We start from the raw sequence: 26794 nt of genomic DNA, 5'->3' as shown, positions 1-26794 counted from the left end.
ACGCACTTATTTGCAAATCTTGTCGGCCATACAACCCTTTTCAATTGTTCCAGTTTTACGAGTTTTATGTTTTGCCAAAAGTTTTTTACAAAGACTATTTAATGAGTCGACATAGGGTGTCCCGCTGTTAAATTCAGGTATATTTTGTTAAAGTATTTTTAACTAGGTTTTGTTTGGAGTAATTTCTTGACTAAACGATATGACATCCCAAAGTTTAAAATTTACATTTTCTCGATTTTGTGAATAATTGTTTTAATTCGTAAAATATAGTTTATATCGGGTTCTTAAAAGTACAATATATTCCGTAAGACTTAATTCTATCACTTTTTTGAAGCACCTATTCAAAAATATTCTAGGAATGACCTGTATCAGCAATTTGAACATTTCTGAAACATTTTATCAAAATATTCAGTGACCATGTGAAATTATTCATATATCTAATATCTAAAAAATGCTGTTGTTCTGATTTAATGTACACTCTAGAAACCAACTGAGCAAACATACAATTCCAATTGGCATAGATTTCAAAGGAATTCTTAATACCATAAAGTGGATAACCCTTTGTTACCCTTTTTCGTTTGTTTGGCCCAGTGATAAATGATGAAAACATTCCTGGCTCTTCAAAGAATATCAATACTATAGCTAAAACATTATTACTTTTAAATATTGCTAGTAATATGAAGGACGACTATATTAATACTATATTTAAGTAATATTGATCGTTAAAATGCTTTTAACACTGGCAACCGTAATCATTTATTTTACTAAAAACATCTAATTAAAATTCCAATGATATTAGACCAATACTCCATAATCTAAATAGAAACTATTCAATCAACAGACCATTTCTTCAAGCAAATATGATATATTTTACATTCAGCATTGATAATACTGAATGCCTGTCATTTTACAGTGACAGACAATCAAAACTTTGACTCTTCTAATTTTGATTATTTAAATCGCATTTTGTCTTACAAAGGGTTTAAGATTCTCCAAGCAGTGATTACTGAGAGACTGATCGCTTAAAAAATATGATGGTTTTAAAAAGGTATTTAATTAGGCATTCGTATATTTGTCGTTCTATCTTAAGCATTTACTAGTAATTATGTTAAAGTCATTAAATGCAGAGATGGACGGAGGGCTTTAAAAGGAGGATAATCAGATATTGGACGATTAGAATTTGGACCAACTGGTGAAAAACTTAAATTTTTTCTAGGGCAACTACACTAAACATCCAAAACTTACTCAGATAAAATATATTGCCTCCCCAGGTACTAAAAGTATAGTACAGAACCAAATTTTCTCTTGGAGCAGTTACTATCATCATAAAAAAGCAACGTCGTAACAATAAGAGCAATTTTCTTTCACATTGTTTTGGACGGTGAGTTTTCAGATAAGTTAAGGCATTTATGTACAACAGCTGACAGGAAAACCTTCTATCATTCTATGTCGTGGGCTAGTTGTTCGGCTTCGTGTATCCCTCGATTAATCACTATTTTTGTTTGATCCATCCAACTGCTTGGAGATCTTTCCCTAGCCACTTTTGCTTTAACTCTGTGCTCAATTATCAGTCTTTCCATCGTACCTGTTCCTCTGGCAATGTGGCCAAAATATTGCAAATATCTCTGTTGCATTTTTTAAGCGGTATATCTTTTACTTTGAGTTGTAGTACTGATATATTTGTTCAATGTTCAACCCAGGATATTTTTGACACGCGGCTGATGGAAAAAGGCTATGGAAAAAATTATTGCATAATTTTGGTTGTGTTGTTATTCGAATGTTTCTAAAGTGTTACCAGTTTCATCATAGCTGGTCTTGCAATGGTAAGTCTTCTACATGTGAAGTAGCAAATGCAGCAATTATGTAATAATAACAATAATTTTGTTAAACGGAAAATATTTTCTGACGAAGCAACGTTTACTCTAAACGGCCATGTGAACAGACAGAATTGTCGATACTGTGCGACCGAAAACCTCATTTGTTCACAACACTCTCAAAAAGTCAATATGTGGTGAAGTATAGTGGAAGGAAGAGTTTTAGGACCTTACTTATTTGGTGACACTCTCACTGGTGAGAGGTATTTGGACTTTCTTCAAAATGATCTTATCTCCGCTCTGATAATTTTGTATCCGGACTTGCAAAAACCCGACATGCACCAACGTGATCTTTTTTTTCAGCAAAATGGAGCCTTTTTTCAGAAATGGTCCATTTCATTTTTACTGAATTTATCCACTATTTTAGGGATGCACTGGATAAATAATTTCGGAAAGGCTGCTTCACACGTCACGTCAAGTTAAGTGATAGTGAAGTGTGACAACAGGTCACTCTGGTATTTCTTTCTGACCTATTTATTTATTCGAATGAATGTAAAGCTTTTTTAGTAGTAATTTCCTGAATATAAAAAAATATTTGGAAAACCATTACAGGATATCACCTTATATTAAAAATATTCGCAATCGAAAAGAACCTTTAAAAATAAAAGAGGGTGACATTTATTGAATGAGATCGTCGTGTGTGCGACCATAGTCAAGAGCCGGACTAAAGGGCGGTCGACAGTCGCCCTTGTGCCACTGTATGAGAGTTAACTTGCAAACGATTTCCCACGAGCAACCCCAACGGTATCATTATATTATAAACCCCGCCGCGCTGTGCATACATGCACCAGTCTTAAAGCAACATTATTTTCATTTTACTATTTTCTCTCTCACTTGCCCTTTGTGCGAGTGCGATTATATTTGCAGAAAATGCCGAAAAGGGTTGCCTCCTTTTTTTGAGGATTAGGCTTTTTAGTTTTTCGTGGGAGAAGCGTGGGAGAGTAAATATATAAGTCATTGGCGATTAGAGTCTTAACACTTAAGTATTTTTTTATTAATAAATACTGGGAAACCATTATGTTTTTGATTAAATTAATTGGCATAATTTTGGGAAATTAATTTGTATCTTGCAACAGTTGCAATGCAATTTTCAAAGGCAACAAAAAGCCAAAAACTTTTTCACATTTGTCTCAACTTTAATCAAAAGAGCTTGTGATTAAAAACAATTATTAAATGATATGATAAAATAAATACGATGAGAATTTATTTTTGTGCAATTTTATGAATTTTTTGAGGTTAAAATACATTTTCCGAACATTTGGTTGATATATTACAACGTCCATTGAGAATTATCATTTTTTAATTTCTTAAACGGGACATCCTAAACATTATTCCTGTAGGTTTCAATTTCCTATAACCTTCTGAATCTTTTTACATAATACTTTCCTATAGAGATCTTCATCAAAATATTTCTTTTACGTTTTTTTTGTGTTAAAAACATGAGTTGGAATAAATCTTTATTTATTAGACATTAAGCTAATCAACCTTTTTCAGAAACGTGAGGTATAGGAACATGATACATAAAATTAAGGAGAGTGTCATTGTCTGTTTGAATATTTGATAAACTACGGGGTGTTCTCGGAGAAACCTTACAGAAAACCTTCTAATAAAACTTTTCCCTTTGTAAGGCAAAAAATGTATTGATAAAAATACGAAATAGCTCATCTTTATTTATACCAAATATGTATAATTAATCAATATGTACAACAATTGTAACGTCCCAAGAACAATTCATATAATACATGCTTTAGATAAGCTTAAAAGTGTAGATTATTCAGTTGGACATGATGAATAAATGAATAATTTAGTACAGTTTTTATTTTATTTGTAAATCTCCAAAATCAAAACAAGAACATATATAAACATCATCTGCAAAACTTAGTGACTTGAAAACTTAAGATGAGGGTATCAGACCGATTCTCTATTCTAGACATCAGATGACTTAATTAAGTGTAAATAATACTTTAACTTTGTAACAAAGTTCAAATATGTTAAAAATGTAAATTTTCTGATTATCAGGTTAGTTGTTGCCTTATCTGTATAAGATCTTATACATATGACGATTTTTAGGACCAAATGTATATTTCAAACATTTTTAAATTATTCTTATAATCACAATTCAGCATTCTTTTAATTATAATTCTCAATGACTAGCTTGCGGTGCGATATATCTTAGGGGCATTTTAAAATATGAATAAACCTTATCGTAAAGGAAGCAGTAATTATTTGCAGTTTTTATTGCTTCTGCAGTTTAGCCTACGGAGATATATCTGGTTTATTTACTTTTAGAATTGAAAATCCTTAACATTAAGGTTTGAATATTAATGGGTTTCGACACTTACTTGTTAGTTCTGTTCATCCATACAATTTTTTCAGTCTCCAATAAAATCTTGAGCTGCCTCACATTCCTGCTATTATTTTAAAGGTTTCTCAGATGGTCTTGGTGTCCACGATCATCATTATTTGTTCGCATATCTTTTTTTCGCTGCTACAACCAGGTAAGTCAATTTTGGTGCAAAATTTATCTATGTCTCAATGCTCAATCATGATAAATGCTCGACCCCATCATTTTTGTTTTCAAGAGGAAACTTTTTCCTGCTTCTTAATTCATAAGTGAAATATAATCCAACGTTACACTCGTCATCTAGATTTTAATACCTTGAGTCTCCCTTCGTAGAGCATAGATGAAGGCTCATAAGTTGGTTTGAATAAAATGATCGCAGACAATATACCAATTTTGACGAAAGTCTTCCAGCAGGAATTCAGGAGACACGCGAAAACAAGCATGGGTTGGCTAGATAAACGGTGACACACGAAGTACTACCCTATAGTATAACGAGTAGAAAGTTTCTATGACAATGATAGTTTCTATGATATTAGACACGCCAAAATCGAAAGCCACATTTCAGGTCGAAGAACTATGCAGATTAAGTGTCATTTGAAAGGTTCTTCCTCATTAATTTTCTTTTATTTTCTTGATTGCGAGTTTACTTATTGTGATCCCTGGTCAAAATTAATTTTTTGATGAATTTTCGATATTTTTTAGGCAGTTTCTAACAGTATTTTTAAACTTTAATAATGGATGAGTGTCTAAAGAAAGCCGAAAAGGAGTTGTCACAAGACAGTCCAGTGCACGAAGATTGGGACACTGTCACTCATCTGATTGATATTCACAGACAGTTCGAGAAGGAGCTGGAGCAGCGTAATGATCAAATGGAGTCCGTCGTGAGAGTCCGAATCTGTTACTGGATTAACCAATTTGAAAACTGATCGTTTGCATGAGGCCCTCAAGAAAACTAAAAGCCTCATAACTCAGTAAACATGATCCTCAAAATTGGCTAAGCGATGCCGAAATGAAACTTCGGATGTGAATCGAAAATGACCAGACCAACTTAGCTCACAATATTTAGTCCCAGGCCCATTCAGATTTCATCAACATAATCAAAAGGTCTCGCAGTGAGTGTTGCGGCGTCATTAAGATCTCCGCGTATATGCAGCCGTTGCGTAATATAGATGAAACCTTGGAGGAGCCTATTCAGTGTCTCCTGAGCTTTGAGAATACTCACTCTGATCGCACTGAATAAGAAAGAGTCGCCGATGGATATTTCCACGACCGAGCACCTTATTGTGGACCACATGGAGTTTATGGAGAACGTCCAAAGGAAGCAGGTAGAAGTCAATAAGGTTTGCAAGGCCAAGAGGGTGAAAATTGTTAAGGCTCGAAACGATCTCAGGAAAGGAAAAGGACGAATCGATTCAGAATTCCGTTTGCCACGTATCAAATTCCTATACAAGTGGCGTCACGTCTGGGTACTGTCATAGGAAAGGCAACGTGAACTCTACGATCATTTGGCTAATCTGAAAGAAAAATGAAAAGGAACTTCTCATGGGACGACTGGAGAAAACACTTGTTAAAGTTCATGAATAACGAGCAACACACTGATAAGCGAATGCCTTGAGAAGATTTTATCCCTGAACAACAGAACAACCAACTGAAACAAAGGAAGGTAAGAGAACGCTCCCAACGTTCCGTACCAATGGGCAATCTTCCAAAAACCTTCAAATCTTAAGGATGAGCCATTCCATGGAAATATAAGGCATTTCTTAAAATATTTGACTACGTCCTTGTATTTAGTATCACCTGTATGTGCGAAGTGTGTTAGAAAAATCATCTTGACAATAGCACATAATAAACGAAAGATTCTGATGAAAAAAATTTCATAAGTTTGCGAAAATATCATAAAAGGTTTTGAAATTTGAATCTAATAAAGATGTATTTTTTATTTTTAAATTGCCGCAATCCGAAATATTGATAAATATTGTTTGATATTGGTTATATTAGGTCTGAATTATTTTGGGTAGTAAAAAAGGATTTTTTAATATTTAGACAAAAATAAATGTTTTTTGTTCAGATTCTAAGTATTTTAGAATCTCATAAATTAATAAACCTGTTTCAAGCAATAGTTTAATTTAAAAAAAAAGTCTTTAAATTTTATTAGAAAACTTTTTGAAATTAGAATTTATAATTTTATAGTACCCTGTATTTAAAAATATTTTATACGCATGAATAAATAACGAAATTTCTTTGAATTTTACTATTTCCCTTGGGAACTCGTCACATTACTTAAACAATATAATTTACATTAAATTTATTATCTTATTTGTAAAAACATGTGTTTAAATAAAAATCACATAGAAAAGTCCTTGTAGCAAAGCTGTAACTGTTATTAGGAACCTTGACGTTTACACTTTTATCTGAAGGGCATTGTTTTTAATTTACTGGTGTTTGTTAATTTTATTAATGAATTCTGTAAACAATTAATTTTTCGAGCCATTCAATTTTAAAAAATTTCATAATATGCAGAGATTTAGGTCAAGGTCTAAGGAAAAAGAAAAGAGTTGCATAATTCAAAAAATATTTTATTTTTCTTTTTAATTCAAAAAAATCACATACTTCTCACATATGTATATGAGGTAAATTGTATATATTTACAAAAATACATTGTCTCTTGACACTCTTTAGTAAAGAAATATGTACAAAATAAATTAAACCTATTAGGTACAGAAAATGACTAAAGCCTCTACTGTGCTTGTGCTTATTTATCACTTTTGACCAGATTGTTGACACTTTTTTAAATCCGAAATATCACAAAAAATACTTTGTCTGATGTATCACTTCTTATCAAATTTTCCTGATATGTTCAAAACTCCTTACACTATAAAAGGGCAACAGGCACAACTTGTGAGGTCACTTTAATAATATAATCTTTTTTATATAAAATAAAACTCTTTTATACACTCTCTATATACACTTTATAAATCAGTAGGCAACTTCTGCCCCCCACGGCCTATAAGGTTTCATCCCCTGAGACGTAGGAATCTGGCTGTAGTTCTGGTGGTGACTTGGTGGTAATCCAAAAGTATTAACTGGTGGAGGGTACTGATGATGAGGGCTATAAGCAAGAGCAGACGATGTCGTAGTAGTTAATGGTGTAAGTAAGGAAGTGGATGGGGGAGCCAGGCGACTATTATCACTAGAAGGCACTGGCGGTATGCTCTGCGCACAAGAAGTTGAAACATCATAGTGTCCCAAATCATGATGCATGTTTTGGTGATGAACTACCGGTGGAAGTGGCGGAGGCTGATGAGGATTTAGATTTGAGTGGTTGGGAGATGAGAGAGGATTTAATGGAGGTGGATATGATTGAGAACTGCCATAGCTCCATGGTGTGGCAGCTTGCTTTAATGCCAATTCTTTTTGTGCTGCGCAGCACTGTAAATGTGAGGTTAGCCTTAAACGCATGGGGTTCTGAGCATCCATACCCTCGATTCTTTCAAGATATCTAGTTACTTCTGCTAAACACTCCCTGAAACCCATGCCGTGGTAATCAACAGCATACTTATGAGGGTCAAAAGAGAAGGAGTCCAGTCCTGGAACAAGAAAAATAACCATATTAATACGAGTTATTGATTTCATATTTTTTATGGACGTAAAAACAGAAACATTGATGTCATGCATGTTTGGGAACATCGTGTTAATTATCACGTAAACATCGAACATGGGGACACTGAATGTGATTCATTTGAAAGTTTTTTGGGTAAAAGTATAAGGTTTTATTATTGCACAAATGGGATATGTTTAATGAAATAGCAAATGATTCATAATTTGCACAATAAACGTATAAAATTTTGTTTGTATTGGTAAAATATGTTTTAGACACATATTGCAATGATTCGCCAACAAAGCTTTAAATTAAACTGAGACTAAATAAATTGAATATTTAATGTTAAAATAATTTTCATTAAACAATTGGTATGCATAAAGTTTTTATCTTGGTGAGATTGCTATTGTGAGACAGTCACCTTAAAAATGCCGAAATTTAAGGGTTAGTTCTTGTTAATGGTAAAACAATAATAGCATAAAAAAAGCAGTTTCCATTGATTATTATGCAAAGTTTCGTAATGTTTAACCCTTAATTAGACCCTTAATTTAACATGTTAATATCATATCAAATTGCAAATTATAAGAAGGATGCAAATAATAAGTGACAGCAAAGGAAATAGTCACCCATTTATAAAATGTGGGCTGAGCCGAGTAAAAAAAAAATAAAACAAAAATATGCGGTGTTCTAGCAGGTGGAAAAACGAATAAAAAGGGTTTGAAAGAAGTGGCGTGGGAATATAGAGGGACCAGCTGCGCATTTGTACCGCATGGACTATTTGCTAACCTCGTGGGAACGTTGTGATAGCGAATAAGGGCAACAGGTTTTCGTACACACAGAACCGTATGTTTTTACACCCCACATTTAGGAATTAACACCGCTATATTACGGCCCTTATGATAAGGCATTTTTGATAAGCAAATTAGTTATAATCAAATTGATGGTAATAACCGACACATATTTTGGGAAGTAAAAAAATAAACAGCTTAGGAAGGGATTTAATAATTACATGGAATTTATTACAGCGTGCTCTGTATAATGTTTACGCTGTAAATTTTGATAAAATTTTTTACTTATAGGCAATATATTATTTAAAACATTTATCAGGGACATCTACTTGATCTCCATTTATGATGCCTGATTCATCTGTTAGACATGCTTCTTTAAAAAAAAAATATGCAAACCTACCTTTGGCATGAAGCATTTTTAAATGGTCCACAGTCATTTGTAAGATTTCAGCTTTTTCAAGCTTAGCTGAACCCTGTTTTTCAAAGGCACTTGGGACAAGTCTTTTTAGTTCTGAGAGTGACATATTAATCCTGTCACGGCGTTTCTTTTCGATTACTCCTCGTCGTTTTTTCCGTGAGAGCATTTGACAACTATCTGTTTCACCTGGAGATGTACATCTGGAAGGAAGAGAAGGATTAGTTTGAATAAAACTATCATTTTATTAAATTTTGTATGAATTAATAAATAAATTGTCATTCTGTATATACAGGAAACCTCAAAAAAGAGAGTATTATATATATATTTTTTTAGGTGTGTAAATGTTACTAAGAAGGCGCCTTTTAATAAAAGAAAAGGAGGAATTTTAATATTATTTACTTTAGAGACTTTAAATTTTGGGATTTTTTTTTAATTAATTTTTTTTGTTTCCAGATTCTATTATAAATTAAAGTATAAAAATCGATATAAAAAATTCGCGCTAATTGAGTTGGATCTGGGGTCAAATAAAACTGAGGTTTTTGATTTTAATATTGTCGACGTTTCGGCCTCTTATCGTGCTGAGGATGTCCTAATGTAGGCCGAGACGTCGGTAGTATTAAAATCAGAAACCTGAGTTTAGTTGATCCCAGATCCAACTCAATCAGCTTGATATAAAGAGTTTAAAAAATTTTAACTTTAAATATTTTTTCCAAATGTATATAATTAAAAAAAGTGGTTCTTATATTATTTCAATGAAAAGTTAATTTTTAAAAATATTTGTTCATAACTATTATATAAAGATATATATATATATAACTATATAAATATGTAACTTTTATTTTGAATATTAAATTACAACTAGACTTTTTTAGATAATTTAATATTTTGTCTCAAATCACCATATTTAAACATAAAATAGCAGAATAAATAAAGGATTTAAGAAGTTTAGCATCATAAAATGGTATTTTTTATATTGCTTTCTTTTATAAATAATTAAATTAAAAATGTTATAAGTAATTTTCATTTTCCTTTATCACATACTAGTATACCACATTTTAGAAATTATGGCCTTTTTTTTTGTATACTATTTCTTAAGTTTAAAATTGATTCATTTTTTCTGCGTCTTTATTTGTTTGGCTGTCATTAGAAATATTTTAAATTAACAACAAAATTATATTTTTTTCTTAATTTTGTGTAATATTAATCAGTGTGCGCGTATTTTATTTAGATTATATTTAAATATAAAATTCTATAATAAATTTAAATAAAAAATCGATATAAAAATAAAAGTTTAAAATCTTAAAATAATTTTTCCAAATATATGTAATTAAAAGAAATGATAAAATAGAAATTTTAAATACATATAAAAAGTTTATATCTTAAAATAGTATTTTTTATATTACTTCTTATATATGTATATAATTAAAATTAATATTATAAATAAAAACAGAGAATATATAAGGGCATTTTAAAAATGTTATAGATAATTTATTTTTTAACTTTAAAATTTATTTTATTTTTCTTAATTTTGTGTAATATTATTCCGTGTACGCGAATTTTGTTTAAATTGCATTTAAATATAAAATTCTATAATAAATTAAAATAAAAAAAATCTAAATAAAATGTTTAAAATATTAAACTTCTATATACTACTTTTACAAATGAATATAGTTAAAATTGTGTTAAATATTAACAAAAAAAACAGAATTTAAAGGATATTTTTTTAAAATATTAAAGTGATTTTGAAAATTCCTTTTTCACAAACTTAATATATTAGGTATATATTTTTATAATAAGAATTTTCATTTATTATTGGCAACTTTATATTATACTTTTTCTGCGTCCTTACTTGTTTAAACAGAATAATCATTAAAAAAAAATTAAAAACATTTTATTAAATTAAAAAAAAATGTTTATCACAAGAAAAATAATTTACAATTTTTTTTAACATAAGATTTTTATTTTATATTCGTTAAAATAGTTGGTAACATAGTTAAAATGAATATTAAAAAAAAAATAAAAAGTAAGAGAATATTAAAGTGATTTTTAAAATTTAATTTTCCTCTTCCTAATATACTATATACATATATATTTTTATACTAGAAATTGTCACTTATTATTGTCAACTTTATATTTTATTTTTGTGTGTCCTTATTTGTTTAACATTATTAAAAAAAAATTTGAAACTTGAACATTTTATGAAATTATTTTTAAAAAGTTGAAGGTTTATCACAAAAAAAACTTACTGGTCTTTAGATGATTCCTCTGAATAAACATCATCACAATCACTTTCAGATAGAGGTCTTTTGGTACCTCTCGTAACCGGCTGCCAAGAGGAGGCAGTGTTAGGAGACGAATATCCCCAATGTAACGAGTTGTTCTGCGATAACGAATGGTCCATGGTCACTTTAATCACAGAGAAAGAAAATTGGAAAAATCGGAAGCGAAGTCGCGTGTCAAAACGACCGTCAGCTGATGCGGTGCGCGTGTATCAGCGACAGTTCGTATGGCGAAAGTGTTTTACCCTGTTGATCAAACGACGGCCCAAACGGCGCTCGGTCACGTTTTTACCCCCACTTTCATCCCCACGCCGGGTAGTTGGGGCCCACGCGACCGCCTTTACCCTCACGAGCCACCATGGGGTGAATATAGGGCTCGCCGATGTTGCCTAGTACACCATATTAAAAAGGGTTTATCCAAAGCAATATTTAATTGACAGGAATGCAATAACAGAGAGATGTAAAATTGTGAGAAATAAACCCACGAAGTCATAACATTATTCGGATAGCATACCGCCTAAAAAACTAAAAAGAATATATGAACTGTACTTACGTTATTTCAATCTGTAGAATTTTTAGTTACTATTTGCTGTTTTACCTTTACATAAAACAATATACCGACAAACTTCAAAGGGTGGTAGGGGACATCAAAACAAATATTTTTTGTCCAGTAAACATATGCCCGCAAATGAGCCGTTTGGGCTCTAGTGTTACTTTGCTCATTAACTGAAGCGCTGTTTACAGTGCGGCTTAATCATTATTATATATATTATTATATTTCGAAGACCAAACTTTGCAGATCACTCCAAAGGAAAAAATATACGGGGTTCAGATCAGGAGAACGTGCGGGTCAGGCAACGGAACCTCCTATTCCAATCCATCGTTAGATCTCGAACGATCGCTGATCTAAATACTAGCGCACGTTTGCACAAAATGTGGAAGTGCCCCGTTATGTTGAAACCACATGTTATTTGTAAGATTTATAGGGATGTTTCGGCATAATCGAGGCAAATAGGCTTTTCTGGTATTGAAGTAACCATCGCGCGTAAAACATGCCTCATCTGAAAACAATATTCTTTCGAAATCAGCTTCGTTACGATTCAAAAACCATACGATCTTGGGGATTTTAAGCTTGTATGTTCAAAGTTGTCCAAAAGTTGTTCCTGGAGGTTCCTTTTCCGAATTACTCGATGATATATACTGGTGTGCAATTGCACGAACACTTGTAGATTGATTTCGTTCCACATGATGTAATGCTTCTTCTTCAACCTAACCTGTACGAGCTGTTCGTGGCCGACAAGCCTCACCAGGACGTCTTAGTGACCCAGTCTCTCCAAGGCGACGATGGATAGAAGAAAAGGTTGTATGATGCCTACAATTTGGATATCTCACTTCATACAAGCGAGCCGCTTTACTTCCATTGCACAAGAGCTCGTAAGCCAGGTTCATATCTGCAAGTACTTCAAATGAGAAATTATTTTCCATTTTAATGCAAACTTTAAATTAATGCAAGTTGATGAAAATGTTACTATGAAAAATGTCAACTAATCCCAAAAAATAAAGTTTCTGACGATCCTAAGCTCGGAATATTCAGAATGCTGATGATTAATAAATGTGTTCTGCACTGTAAATAGCGATTCAGTTAATGCGCACAACAGTTTTTTTGTTGTAGAGCCCAAACAGCTCATCTTCAAACATATATTTACTAGACACAATATATTTGTTCTGATGTCCCTTGTCACCACTTTAATATTGTCGGTAAATATTTGGGACAGCCGGTAGGTACATAAATTTTTAAAAAAGATTTAAACCATAATACACTAAAACGAAAAGCATATGATTGATAGAGATATATGGTGATTTCAGGACCTATATTAAGTTTCATCATTAAATTAAGCAATACCTTGAGTTGGTGGATGAGTGAAGTAAATGATTGAGTTGCTAGTTAATGCAAACCCTCAGTAATACACAGATCAGTGATGAACAAAAGTATACACCTCCCAACCTCCTCAGTGTTACTCTGTGTAACTCAGTGTTACTCTGGGTAACATGGGACACTCCACCAAACTCCAGCTTCATTAGGCACGTCCAATAATCCAATTTGCTACTGTAAATTTCAAAATATTAATTAGTTACATTTTACATCCAAGCAGAGGGTTCTTACCGTTAAGTCTTTTAATTATTTATGTCAGGATCGGGTTCTCTAATGACTTTTTTCAGAATTCATATAATTTACAAATTAACAAGCGTACTTAACTTGTAATTTAGAAGTGCGATAGATTTCAAAGCACCTTAAGAAGAATTTCACTATCATTATTTTTATTATTATTATTATTATATTAATTTAATACTGATTGAAATTATATTTACGATTTTTATCTACTTATCGCAATTTCAAAAAGCTTACAAATTACTTAATATATTATTTAAATATATTTTTTTCTTAACAGAATCTACACGTTTTTTTCTTATAAGAATTTTACACCTTACGAATATAAATAAAGTCCTACTTTATGAATTACATTATAAAACTATTTTAATTCAATGGTTGAGATTCTTTCTTCCTTCGCAACTCAACTTGAGAATGTATTACCAGGTAAGAATTATGGATTAATAATTGAATATTATATACATACTTTGCTAAAAAAATCACCTTGCTCAGGTTGGCTGGCTCATGCTCTTTTCTTGAACATTTTTTCTTCAGCAAGAGTTTTCAAGGAAAAGAAGAGACGAAGGAAACGTTTCGACCAATTGACGTAATTCAGCACAACATACAAAATCAAAAATCTAAAAGACAAATGACCGATCTATACTATAGCCTATAGTATAGATCGGTATATACAATAGCACGATAGCACTCACCCTGAAGGTCTAAGAGGATTTCTAAACATGGTAAAAGTGAAGATAAATGAAGATAAATGATAAACATGGTAAAAGTGACAAAAATATGATGACATATATCAACATCAAAAAATACCAATGTATAGACAGAAGCTGTGACCAGTTAGAATAATCTTATCTAAATTAGTGAAAAAATCCTACAAAAGACAAACCTCACCGGAACAATATCTTATCTGACATTAAAATCAGGCCTGGTCAAAGGCAGTAATGGCAGCCAATAAACAAAGAAATGTAGAACGCCAAGAAGTCCGCCCTTACCATTATCAGAATATCACATTCGCTCACTAGTAGGCCTATTGTCAGGACCAATGACAATAATTATTTCTATTTAGACGTTATTTTCTTTGCAAATGAAGACTTCCCCAAATCATCTAATGTTTCTTAAGATATCACCGAAATTAGAATAACTCCCATAGACCAAAAGCCAAAGTGCAAAACTGACGAAATTGAAACAGCCCATACGTCAGCAGAAAATCCACTGTTACCTTTACCCATATCTAATAAATCTTGAAAGGATTAGCGACAATCAACTTCATTATAGTAATCGAGCTCAGTAAATAAGAATAATCAAAAAAAAATCACCATACACTTTATTCAATAGGAAAGCTCATAAAAGAAAATTAAAACACCTATAACATATATTTGTATAATATTAATGAAAATTAAAGTGACAGTTTTCCCTTGAAAAGTCAGTAGTTTTCCTAGTTCAACTTCCACTTAGACATTCCCCAGTCTTAAGACTGCAGTAAGCATCTTAAGATTATGCCAAGAGTACTCTCTCTCAATATTGAAGAAATTAAGTGGTAATAGTATAGCCATTTCCTGTGTATTAAGTACTCAACCGAATTAAAAATTAATTCAATATTCATAGAAGCCATTTATCATTAATTTCTTGCTATACATTTTTTGAATAATATGGGTGTTATCTTTAAACTTTATTTATTCAAAATACATTGTTAATTTATATATATTTTCTATTTGTGATTCTGAGTAATTAAATGCATTCGAATATGGACTCTTAAATAAACGATGATCTATACGAAAATAACACTATACATATTTAATGGCATATATATGACCACTATTCGAAGAATCACAGAATTGCAGCATGAAACGGCAACGTCGCTCTTTTACTATCGTCTATCTCTCTTAAAATGAATTTCTTCAATGGTGTCGCGTGTGAGCTCCACTAACCAAATTTTCCCATCTTCGCGCTAATTTTTGACCGATTGCGTGGGGTGTCACCACCACATAGGGACCGTCCAGATCTCTTAACAATGGCGGATTTTCCATATCCGATTTGTCACTTTTTCCTTCCTTCTCCAGAATGAGTAATGGATTTATCCAATACCTCGGTTTCTCTTTGTAGTTCTATTTATAAGAAAATTGTTGGTATTTGTTTCAGGAAGTTAAGCGATCCAGAAAAAGAGTGCATAATTGATATTTTTGATAGGTCGCTATTTAGCTTTGTTATGGAGGTATGATGAAATATAGCGGAATAGTTAAGTATTTGAGAGTGGTTTTTAAATGATGTATCGCAGGGATCCCACTACTTTTAGTAATCACTACAAACATGATAGCTTGCCCACTCTAAATAATTACCAAATTTAAAAAATGTATAAAGTAAGCGGCTTATGATGTATGAAATTTGTTTGTAAAGTATCTAAACAAAATATGACACATTTTACATCCTAATTTGACAAAACTCAAGTATTTATATTATCTTGACTTTTTTTTTGTTTGTGGAAGCCATTACTTAAAGCTACTTCAAAGATAGGTGCAACTGGGATTATATTAAAACTCTTATTTCTTTTTATTCTTTTTAATAATTTTTTTTTCCAATTTTCTTATTAATTTTTTGGACGACTCGGATATATGCGATGTTTTACTTGTCCTGTTCTGTAACTTTTACTTGGCTTCTTTTTCTGTTAAATCTAAAATAAATCAATATTTCTACTCTTCCAGTTTTATTTATTTGCATCGTACAACTCAGAGAGATACACCTGCAAATTTACGTATAAACCCTCTAAGTCTTAGCGTTAGTTAAAATAACTCGTAGTTACTTTTTCCAATATTATGTATGTGATGGTTGGCTAGTACGATATGGTTATTAAATGTAAAAAAATTAAATGATATTTTTTTTTACACCCTCACAGAAATATTTACTTTTCACAAAAAAAATCTTTATTCACATGTGCAGGTACAATAACCTTTTCGATTTCTATCAAATATTCCGTTAAGACATTATAACAATCAAAACCGATCCCTTCCGCGTTTTTTAAAATCTTTCCCTAGTTTCGTATGGTATCAACTACTGTAACATTACGGTAAATTTTTTGTGGGGGTGCGACTGTGAGAAATTAGGTAACTGTACCTCTAAGAGCATATGTGTGTTCCTATAGTACCTGCTAGGAAGAGGGTTGTACTAGGCATTTTTATTTCCGTGTGTAGTTTATTTAACTAAATAATGGATTACATCTTCGTGATAGGCGTTTAAAATTATCTTGTTAGCGCTACATTTCATTTGACAAAAACATATGATCTTTCAAAAAAATCAAATCAGAAGTGAACATTTACTAAATAGGCCAATTACTTGTCATCACTACTTAATTTAGGAGTTTCCTTATATCACCTGTCAAAGTAACCAATGAGATTTTCGATAAGACACATCGCGCTAAATTTAGTGTGATGCTGCTTGATTAATCAAAACCATTCGATACGATTAAACAGGTTATAGTTCTCAAGCTTGAGTTTGAAGACGTCTGATAATAAATAGTAGTATACACATGTAAATTGAAACATTTACCCAATAAATTAAGAGCTGAAGCGAAAATTTACTAGATAAGCCAATTACTTGTCACCACTACTTAACGTGGATTTAGTGCTGGACTTAGTTTGCTTGCATCACCTGTCAAAGTATCCAATGACATTTTCGAGAAGACAGATTGGGCTAAATTTACTGTGCTCGGACTGCTTGATTAATCAAAGGTATTCGATAGGATTTAGTTATCAAGGCTAAGTATAAAGACGTCGGCTTCTCAATCGCAAAATAAACAAGTAAAATGAAACATTTACACAAGAAATGATGAGCTGCAATTGTGGATTTTGATGGCAATAAGGATGTGTTTTTCTTAACTTTCAAATCCGTTAGTGCGCATATATACTATTTAAGAGGCCAACACCATTTGCTAGATTAAATATTATTTATAAAATAGGAATAAAATCAGTTCCAATAAATTAAAAGTATCTAAGCCTGATATGTTAAAAAATTTTCTAAAATAAATTTTTTTTAACGATCGAAAGTCGATATCAAGTAGTTTCTCTAGATCATTATTTTAAACGTCTACATCAAAAAAAAATTAAATTCGGAAACTGGGTCAAGTCCATAGCTAGTCCGTAAGCTGTAACTAGGTATGTATAAATATTTTATTTTCTCTGTCTTAAAAAATGTATATCAGATTTCATATAGAGGTACACATATTTTAAAATTATTATTACACTTTATAACAATTATTACATTAACAAATTTAAAATATTTTCTTTAAAATTTATAAATGCCATATATAACTTCTCACATTACTCATAATTCATTAATTTTTACAATAGAGCTAATCTGTTTGTCAGTTAAATAATAAAAAACGATTAGATTTTTATTGGCCTTAGATATACAGATTGGGGAATTTGAGATTACGCATTGTCCAAAATAATGCAAAAACGATTCCTCTCGTCGATGAGCGGCCGGCTCCGGTCGTTATAGAATGATAATAATCGATTCCTTGCAAAAAACAAGTTTAAATGTGGTTTTAAATTTTGACACATCTTTTTGTCTTTAAGATTGTCATGAATCACACAAGTGCAAGAACCGTCTATCAAACGGGTTCAAAAGCAAAAACAAATGTTAGAGAGAAACTGGTTACGCAAATGTTTCAAATAATCCAAAATTCAGGAGATATTTGAAATGGAATTTTTTTACGAAATATTCTATTCTCAGATAAATTTTCTTTTTCATTACATGAGAAAAACAATCATTTCGTTATTCGATATTGGTCTCGGGAAAATGAGCACACAAGTTTTCAATTCCGTAATCAGTATTTTCAAAAATGAAATATTTGGCGAGTATTTTGGTCGATGATTTCAATCGCCCGAAAATACCTTGAATTTCTGCGAAACCAAGTTCTTCCTGACATTCGAATCCTCCCTAATTTAATTTATTTTAAAGAGTCTTAATTTTTATCAGAGTTTATATTTTATTTTTATTAGAATAATTCTTTATTTTTCATTATGGTATACACAGCAAAATCAACATTTTGAGATTAGCATTCTATGTGGGTCGTACACTCATGAACTTTGGCATCATATTTTGCCAAATTTGATGGCAAGTAATTAGCAGTTAACAGTTACTCCGCTTACAAAGTTAGATGATTTCTAACATCGTACTGAAAAACAATGACGTAGCAAACGAGTAGCAGAGCGCACAAAATGCATGTGTGCGCGTTGCCTTATTTTGCCTTTAAGCAGCTCTATGCTTAATAATTGACTCCACAACCTGTATACTAAAGCATATTTATTACTGGGGAAGAAATCTATGCACATTATAGTTTTACTTTTATAAATTCTATTTAACAAATATTTAAAGAGATTTCGTCAGAACAAAGCACCACAAATTTATAATTTCTTATCAGTATTATGTATACAAAACAGTATATAAAAAATTTATACAAATGGATTATATATGCATAAATATCTTAAAAACCTTTGAGATCCCTGGAAAAATAACAAAAATCGATGGTAATTTTCAAGCTGTTTTATGATTTCGAAGTTCGTCAAGGGGGTCCCCAGTATTATTGAATATGTTTGTGAGTGGCATCGCATTGTACAATTGTTTTAAAAATTCAAATGCTTGAAGTTTGCTAGTGATTTAAGGGCTTAAAGAATTGTTGATTTAATTAGCAATCACTTGCTTCGACAAGAAGATATAAACTTATTACGCAAGTCATTTAAGCTTCATAAACTTGGTTTTCATGTAACTAATTGTTATATTACTTTTAAACGTAAGTGAAATAAATATTAGTATATCTGTTTCATTAATAATCAATAGCCTCAATATGTTGCCACTCTCAAGGGTATCGGTGTCGTTTTTGATGAGCAATTAACATTTATCAGTCACATTAAATTAGTTGCAGTAAAAGGCAATAAAATGCTTGGTTTTAATATGAGAACTACAAAATATTTCTCAGTACAAGCAAAAAGAGTGGTTATTCTTTGATTAGAGCAATTTTAACAATTTTTTAATAGTTTGGTAATCATATTTCAAAGTCTATATATTTGAAATATATAGACTTTGATCATATTTTCAAAACCAAAATTTTTATTGAAAGAGTTCAGTATACATTTTAAATTTGCGGATTAATTTATTTAAATTAATTTAAAAGGTTAAAGCATTAAATGTTGACCAAAGTAATATTTTCTTTTTAAATAGCCTATAATTGTTACTAAGTTAATAGTTTTCGTAATCTTAGATTTGTGCATCTGTTCAGATAATGATTTTTAGATGCTTTCAGAAGATATACGTGCGCAGTAACATCGCATATTCCTTAAATGTATTTGTTGATTTATGCTTCTTATAGTCTTCATTAGTGCAGATAACTAGATTGCATTGTCTAGACCTTATAAATGCTTATTTAAGAACGCTTTATATTTGTCCTGAATCCAACAAAAAATTGTGCAAAGATTATTTATTATTAACCTGAATACTTAATAAGTGTGCTAAAATTTATTTTAACTTTTTGATTAAAATTTAATTTTCTTTAGTCTTAGATATAACGAGTTTATACCTAACTAAACTATTATCTTTGTAACAGATCTGTTTATTATTAAATTAAAGAAAAAAAATGGTATACATACTTACATTTTCTTACTATTGCCATCCGCCAGCCTCTAGGTTTCTTTATGCTCTCTAGACAATCTGTTCTAATTCTAGTTCTAATTGATTCTCCCGATATAAGCTTTTTAATATTAACCCTTAAGGGAATAAATTATTGAATTGTACATCCAACCGAATGTCTAGCTATCACATCAATTGATTATTATACAGGATGCATAGTTCAAGAACACTTCACTATTGCACCCCTTAACAAAAGTAATTTTTGCCCAAATGTCCTTAAATCATAATCTGTCAAAATAATAATTAATAAACTTTAACTTTAACAACACTTCTGAGTTGAGATACGTATAATTTTAAAAGCATATACCATTTTTTTTCGTATTATTTTGCATAATCTATCACAATAATAAAGTCGCCGTAATTAGATTCTGGCGCATGATATAAAACCGATTAGTAAACGAGGGGTGGCGTTCGACCTAGAGGGGAGCAAAATGGTCTCAGAAGGGTAGGAACGTGGGAAATGTGGATTTTCTGTAGTCACACCGTCGACACGCGTCTTTATTTTGTAGTCGATTTCGATTTCGAAACAAAATATAAAAATCATTTTACGCATTCACCTGGGGGTAAAGAATATCTTTTACCCCATGATTTTATTGGGTGGTGTGTGCCGGCGTGTGTCTGTGTGTGCTTTTAAAGCAAACCCAAAGAAAAAGATTTTTAATAATTTTGAACCAAATTTTAGAATTCGTTTTGTATGTAGACTGCTTGCATGATCGTAGATAAAATCCTTGAAATGGAAATAGTTCAATTTTCCTATTAAGTAAAAAACAATTTCTTTTATAGATTCTATGAAATGATTTTTCTTAACCTCAATTTGTTATTCTTAAGAGCGAATTTTTAATAGATATAGGAAGGAAAAGGCCTTTAAGAATCCTTGAAACTATTTGCTCCAATGACTCCCCTCACAGGGAATACAATTATCACATGCAAAAAGTAGACACCTTTTCACAAGCCGAGTTACTTAAGCTTCTGAGGTAGATAATTTTGCACACGCTTCACAGTGTAAACTATTACAGTAGTCATAAATCATTTTGTACTCAATTCCTTACTTTTTAAGTTTTTTTGACACTTTGAGCAGGAAGACATATTGAACTACAGTCAACACCACATTAACCAGCTTCAAATTAAAACAGAACAATAGAAAGCAAAGGAATATTGAAATAATGTTAGTATGCAATAGGATCGATTGTTATAAAAATTTGTTTAATTAGTGTTCCCAGAACTATGATCTAAAAAACTAGAAAAAGTAAATTTTATGGTTCTGAAAAGATTGAAAAGTGCAAAAATAAACAAGATACTCTTATGGTTATTGCGCAGACAAACAGACAATATAAACCAGCAGCATTGAAACAAAGAGATAATACGATAAGTTACTTAAATTCGAGAAAGGAAATCAATTTCAAAGGCAAATTAATATTTCTGACGATAAAATGTGTGTGGGACATAAATAACGTAGTAAAAGAGAAACAACAGTCAACAGATTACAGTCAAGAGAACAGCTATTTTAATGGTTACAAACAACAAATCTGTGACGAATTTAATAAATACTTGGTAAACATAATCCCAGAGTTATGAAATAACCAAATGTGTTTACGTATTCAATTTAATGCTAGCAATCAATCTCTTTATCTTATACCAGTTACAAATAAAGAACTCATAGAAATATTATGTAAGCTAAAAAGTAAATACCATAGTGGTGAAGATGAGATTCCAGCAAATATTATCTTTATGTGTAAAATTACTGATATTTGAAGAGATTTTGAACAATTCGATTATATTTGGGATCTATGCAATCTGCCAACTTAAATTAGGATGCCAATTTTTGTCTGAAAGAGACATTCAACAGCAACTGCCATTTGCAAAGGCTATCCTGGAAGACCTGGAGAGTAAAGACATAACATTGGCATTATCTTTGAATTTAAGCAAGGCATATGACTGTATAGATCATAAAATATTACTTAATACAGCAGAAAAGTATGAGATTAGAGGTTATGATTTCAATCGTATCTAACTGACGGAACTCAAGGGGTCACAATTGATAATGTTGTCAGAAGCTAAAATAATACTGAATACCATAAGGAAACATACTGTGCCCTTACTATTTATTTTATTTTTAAATGATGTATCTACCTTGGAAAACAAACTATGCAGAGGATACAAACTTACTGATTCTAGGCTCCAAATTGACAATCTTTTGAAAAACTCAGCAATAGCATTTAAGTCCATAAAAAATACTTTAATCAAAATTATGCTAATTATGAACAGTGATAAAATAAACCTTGTATTATTCAAAATAAGATAAAATAGGGTGGATAAGCCAAAATATATAGGAATAATTGGGTTATAATTGGGTTGAATCTAAACATGTAAACATAACCGCTTCGAAAATATTATATTTTATACAGAGTGTTTGTTATACAGAAAAGAGTTTGTAACTTAGATTATTTATGTATACATATATATAGAGGTAGTATTAGAACCCTACATATTATGGATATCTATATATTTATTATTTAGGAATGTCTGATGTTTTTCTCTTGAAACATAAAACTATGTTTCATACAATAAATAGACAGCTCGATAGATACAATAGTTAAATAATAATGTTTTTAGTTTATAGGTTAACAATGACTGAAAAAAGTTCTTATTATATGTGTTTAAAATTGTTTAATAAATTGTCTAATAAAATTAAAATCATTACCAGTCTTAGATCTTTTAAGATATTATAGCCATATAATTTGCAAGACTTTCTGAATCATCATTTTTAGGATGCTTATGATATTTATTGTTTTTAAATGTAACGTCATTGCAATTTATGTAAATATGATTATTGTAAACTGTTATGTAATCTGAAATAAAGAAAGTTTATTATTATTATCGACGATTTAGTTATTGCCACATACTGGGTTTTGCCGATGACTTAAAGTTATTCTTTAACATAAACAGTATTAATGAATGCTTATTTCTTCCGTGTTGTCTGGATTTCTTAGATACTTGATGTGTTGATAACAGTCTAGGGTTTAATGTGTTATAAAGTGTAGTATGATCAGTTATTCAAGATCAACCATTACTTACCATAGATACAGAGTGGAGTATTTGACAGCAACAATACCATTTTGAGCAGACTTATTCAGATTACTGGTCTTGGCACATAGACTTTATGCTTTATATCCCTTACGCTTCAGCATGTCAATTGTGTGATTCTTATTAACATGAGATATAAACATCAAAATGATATTTTAACTGTCCAAAACGATACGACACGATTGTGCAAGACACCTCTTTATGCTTTTAACGCACGGGCTGGATTTAGTAGCCATTTTGACTTCGGCAGAGGAGCATGAATTACCGTTTTTTTTTTTGTTTTTTCGAATTCTTGTGACTTGTGATGGCGAATAACGGTAAGTTGTAACTAAAATTAATTTAAACCGTGTTTTTAATGTCAAATTATTTAAGTAATGCATTGTTTTCCCTAATAAGCTCAAAAATATTTCAAAATATTTTGCGACCATTTTTAGAAGTGCTTACTATGTCGCTGTATCACAATTGTAACGGCTGCGAGCCAACCAATACAAAAAAAAATCGGTACCGTTTTGTAATAGTTATGTTTTTTCTAGGATCCAAGAGATTATTGAACTTGGAGAGGCTCGCAGCCAATCCAGATGACGTGTATGAACTCCTTGATGACCTTGAGTCCGATTTTGAGGTGGAAAGCGATAATAATGATGAATTTTTTGCTCCACCCGAACGCGTTTTATCGGAAGATGAAGAGTCCGAAAGCAGCAGCAGCAGCAGCAGCAGTGACGAGGACGCGCCTAGACCTAGTACCAGCCAAAAAAAGTCTTCTGCTCCAACATGGGTAAAGCAGCCATTTGAAGGCAAAGAAATCCCTACTATGTTTGATAACCATGAACCTGAGCCAGTTTTGAGTCCATGGGGTTATTTTAGTAGATATTTCAATGATGAGTTTTTTGAAATGGGGGCAGCGTTAACTTCTCAGTATTACTTGCAACAACATGGTAGGGAAATCACTCCAAAATTGACTGATGAAGAAATTAGGCAATTTTTTGGTATGCATGCAATATTATGGGATGTTTTAAGTTTCCTAGAATCCACCTTTACTGGAGTATCAAATATCGATTACCTCTCATAGCTAATGTTATGGCGCGTGACAGGTTTTATAAACTTCGAACGAATTTTCACGTAGTGGATAATCTATCGGATGATATCAAAAAGAAGAATCATCTCTGGAAAGTTCAACCAATGATAGACCGAGTTCGACAAAGATGTCTTGAAATTCACAGGCCAGCGAATGGTTGTTTTTCAATTGATGAGCAAATGATACCCTTTTTAGGACGATGTCCTATACGTCAATTTGTCAAAAATAAACCAAGGCCGGTTGGACTTAAGAATTTTGTCATTACAACGTCTTGTGGTACAATATTGGACTTCAAAATATACCAGGGTTCCTTGACGCCATTGCCAGATAAACAACTTGGTTTAGGGCCATCAGTTATTCTTCGTTTAATACAAACCTTGCCACCTGGAAGCTTTATTTTTTTTGACCGATATTTTTTCACAATACCATTATTTGAAAAATTAAAAGAATTAAAAATGGAAGGAACGGGAACCATAATGACAAACAGAGTAAAAGAATGTGTATTTCAAAAAGATGCTACTATGAAAAAAGACGACGCAGAAGTGCACGTAAAAAAATATACGAAAGTATGTTTGACAAAATGGAAAGATAACAAACCAGTCATCATGGCATCTACGGCTTTTGGAATAGAACCAGTAAAAACTGTTCAGAGATGGGATAAAAACACAAAAAAACATAGAAGTATCCTGTCCAAATGTAATTAAAGTTTATAATGAAAAGATGGGCGGAGTTGATATTTGTGATCAAATGACTGAGGCTTATCGAACATACTTTAAAACCCGAAAATTTCATCCCGAAAAACCATTCTACACTTATTTGACATAGCTATTGTGAATAGCTGGATGGAATATTGAAATGACTGTAAAAAAAATGGATACAGCTCAAAGCAAATCTTAGATTTTTTGCAGTTTCGACTAGCATTAGGAGAATTTATGGTTTGTGGAACAAAAAAAAGAAATCTAAACTATGAACATGCTCAAACGGATAAAAATGAAGAACTTTCTGCCAAGAAGGTAAGATATACACCTCTACCTTGTGAAGATAAAAGATTCGATGGGTTTGATCATTGGCCAGTACATGAGGATCAAAAAAATCCCAACACTTGTCGCCTGGAATCCTGTCAAAGTAGATCAAGAATCAAATGTATTAAGTGTAATGTTTACTTATGTTTACAAAAAAACCAAAATTGCTTCAAAACTTTTTATGTTAAGTAGTGTATTTTCGTAGAAATAAACATTTTCAATATATTTTTCGTTTTTTTCACATTCATTTGTGCCAGTATCATTTTGACTCCGATCCAACACAATCGTGAGAGTCCCTAAAATCTTATCAAATGTGATTTTTTTTTTTGAAAAAAATTAGGATCTCTAATGAGGTCATAATAAGCATTGGCGTAAAGTTTTGTCTCAAAATTCTAAAAAAGGTAGACTCGGGAGCGTAAGGGATATCATGTAAGGGCTTTGATTACTACCAACTATTAGGCCGGAAGTGTCTTTTTAGTTAAGTTTTTTTATATGCAATGATGAGTTTTTTGAAATGGGGGCAGCGTTAACTTCTCAGTATTACTTGCAACAACATGGTAGGGAAATCACTCTAAAATTGACTGATGAAGAAATTAGGCAATTTTTTGGTATGCATGCAATATTATGGGATGTTTTAAGTTTCCTAGAATCCACCTTTACTGGAGTATCAAATATCGATTACCTTTCATAGCTAATGTTATGGCGCGTGACAGGTTTTATAAACTTCGAACGAATTTTCACGTAGTCGATAATCTATCAGTATCGGATGATGGATGATATCAAAAAGAAGAATCATCTCTGGAAAGTTCAACCAATGATAGACCGAGTTCGACAAAGATGTCTTGAAATTCACAGGCCAGAGAATGGTTGTTTTTCAATTGATGAGCAAATGATACCCCCTGCATTAATTAATGGTTTAATGAACGGTCTATATGAGATCATCCTTAGGAATTAAACATTAAGTATAATATGGCCAATACGTTTATAAAATAGTGTTAAACATATTTTCATCTAGAATATATATTTCATCAAAAATAGATGAAAGGAAGATCACCCAATACTCATATATAAATTATACTCTGCGTTAAAAAAATATGTAAAATAAAAAACATAAATAAGGAACCGGTACATTAACGTTTCATCAGCGTGTAATACATTTCTTTAATATCAGTTGCTGGGCAAATCAGTGTTTAAACATAAAACAGTTTTATAATTATACATATAGTACATACATATTTTTTAGTACACAACCCTTTGTACAGTCTGGAAGATAGAGGCCGAAACGCCAACAAAATATGTTTTGATTATTTACATAAATGAGAGTATCTAATTTCGACCTAAACGCAACAACGCAGAAGAACTTTATTGGATATATTAATTTTCTTATATTTTGAAATAGTTTTTATTGGTATTCTATGGAATCGAGTGACAATGTTTATACATTAACTAAACTAAATAGAAATGATT

General features: G+C 31.4%; 3 protein-coding genes across 7 annotated transcripts in view; 2 read left to right on the top strand and 1 right to left on the bottom strand.

The window, feature by feature from the left end:
• The window catches only part of LOC126749184 (aspartyl/asparaginyl beta-hydroxylase), a 64492-nt gene that overhangs the window by 26655 nt on the left and 11043 nt on the right, over positions 1 to 26794 (top strand). The gene's annotated exons all lie outside the window — the stretch shown is intronic.
• LOC126749187 (hairy/enhancer-of-split related with YRPW motif protein) lies at positions 6899 to 12989 on the bottom strand. Its single transcript, XM_050458871.1, has 3 exons — positions 11269 to 12989; positions 9005 to 9222; positions 6899 to 7805 (listed from the first exon to the last, which is right to left on the bottom strand). Exons 1-3 carry the CDS (start codon positions 11421 to 11423, stop codon positions 7195 to 7197), a joined length of 984 nt encoding a protein of 327 aa, XP_050314828.1. The 5' UTR covers positions 11424 to 12989; the 3' UTR covers positions 6899 to 7194.
• LOC126749188 (uncharacterized) lies at positions 22978 to 25552 on the top strand. Its single transcript, XM_050458872.1, has 2 exons — positions 22978 to 23547; positions 23764 to 25552. The coding sequence occupies exons 1-2, from the start codon at positions 23535 to 23537 to the stop codon at positions 24297 to 24299; spliced, it is 549 nt and encodes a 182-aa protein (XP_050314829.1). The 5' UTR covers positions 22978 to 23534; the 3' UTR covers positions 24300 to 25552.

Source organism: Anthonomus grandis, chromosome 22 (genome assembly GCF_022605725.1).
Source record: "Anthonomus grandis grandis chromosome 22, icAntGran1.3, whole genome shotgun sequence".
Taxonomy (NCBI): Eukaryota; Metazoa; Arthropoda; class Insecta; order Coleoptera; family Curculionidae; genus Anthonomus; species Anthonomus grandis.
This window is presented reverse-complemented; position numbering and strand designations above follow the sequence as displayed.

Coding starts and splice junctions, on each gene's coding strand:
- LOC126749187 (XM_050458871.1), bottom strand. CDS start 11,423: ATGGACCATTCGTTATCGCAGAACAACTCGTTACATTGGGGATATTCG. Junction 9,223..11,268: donor GAGGAATCATCTAAAGACCA/GTAAGTTTTTTT, acceptor TCTTCCTTCCAG/ATGTACATCTCCAGGTGAAA. Junction 7,806..9,004: donor AAAAATGCTTCATGCCAAAG/GTAGGTTTGCAT, acceptor TTCTTGTTCCAG/GACTGGACTCCTTCTCTTTT.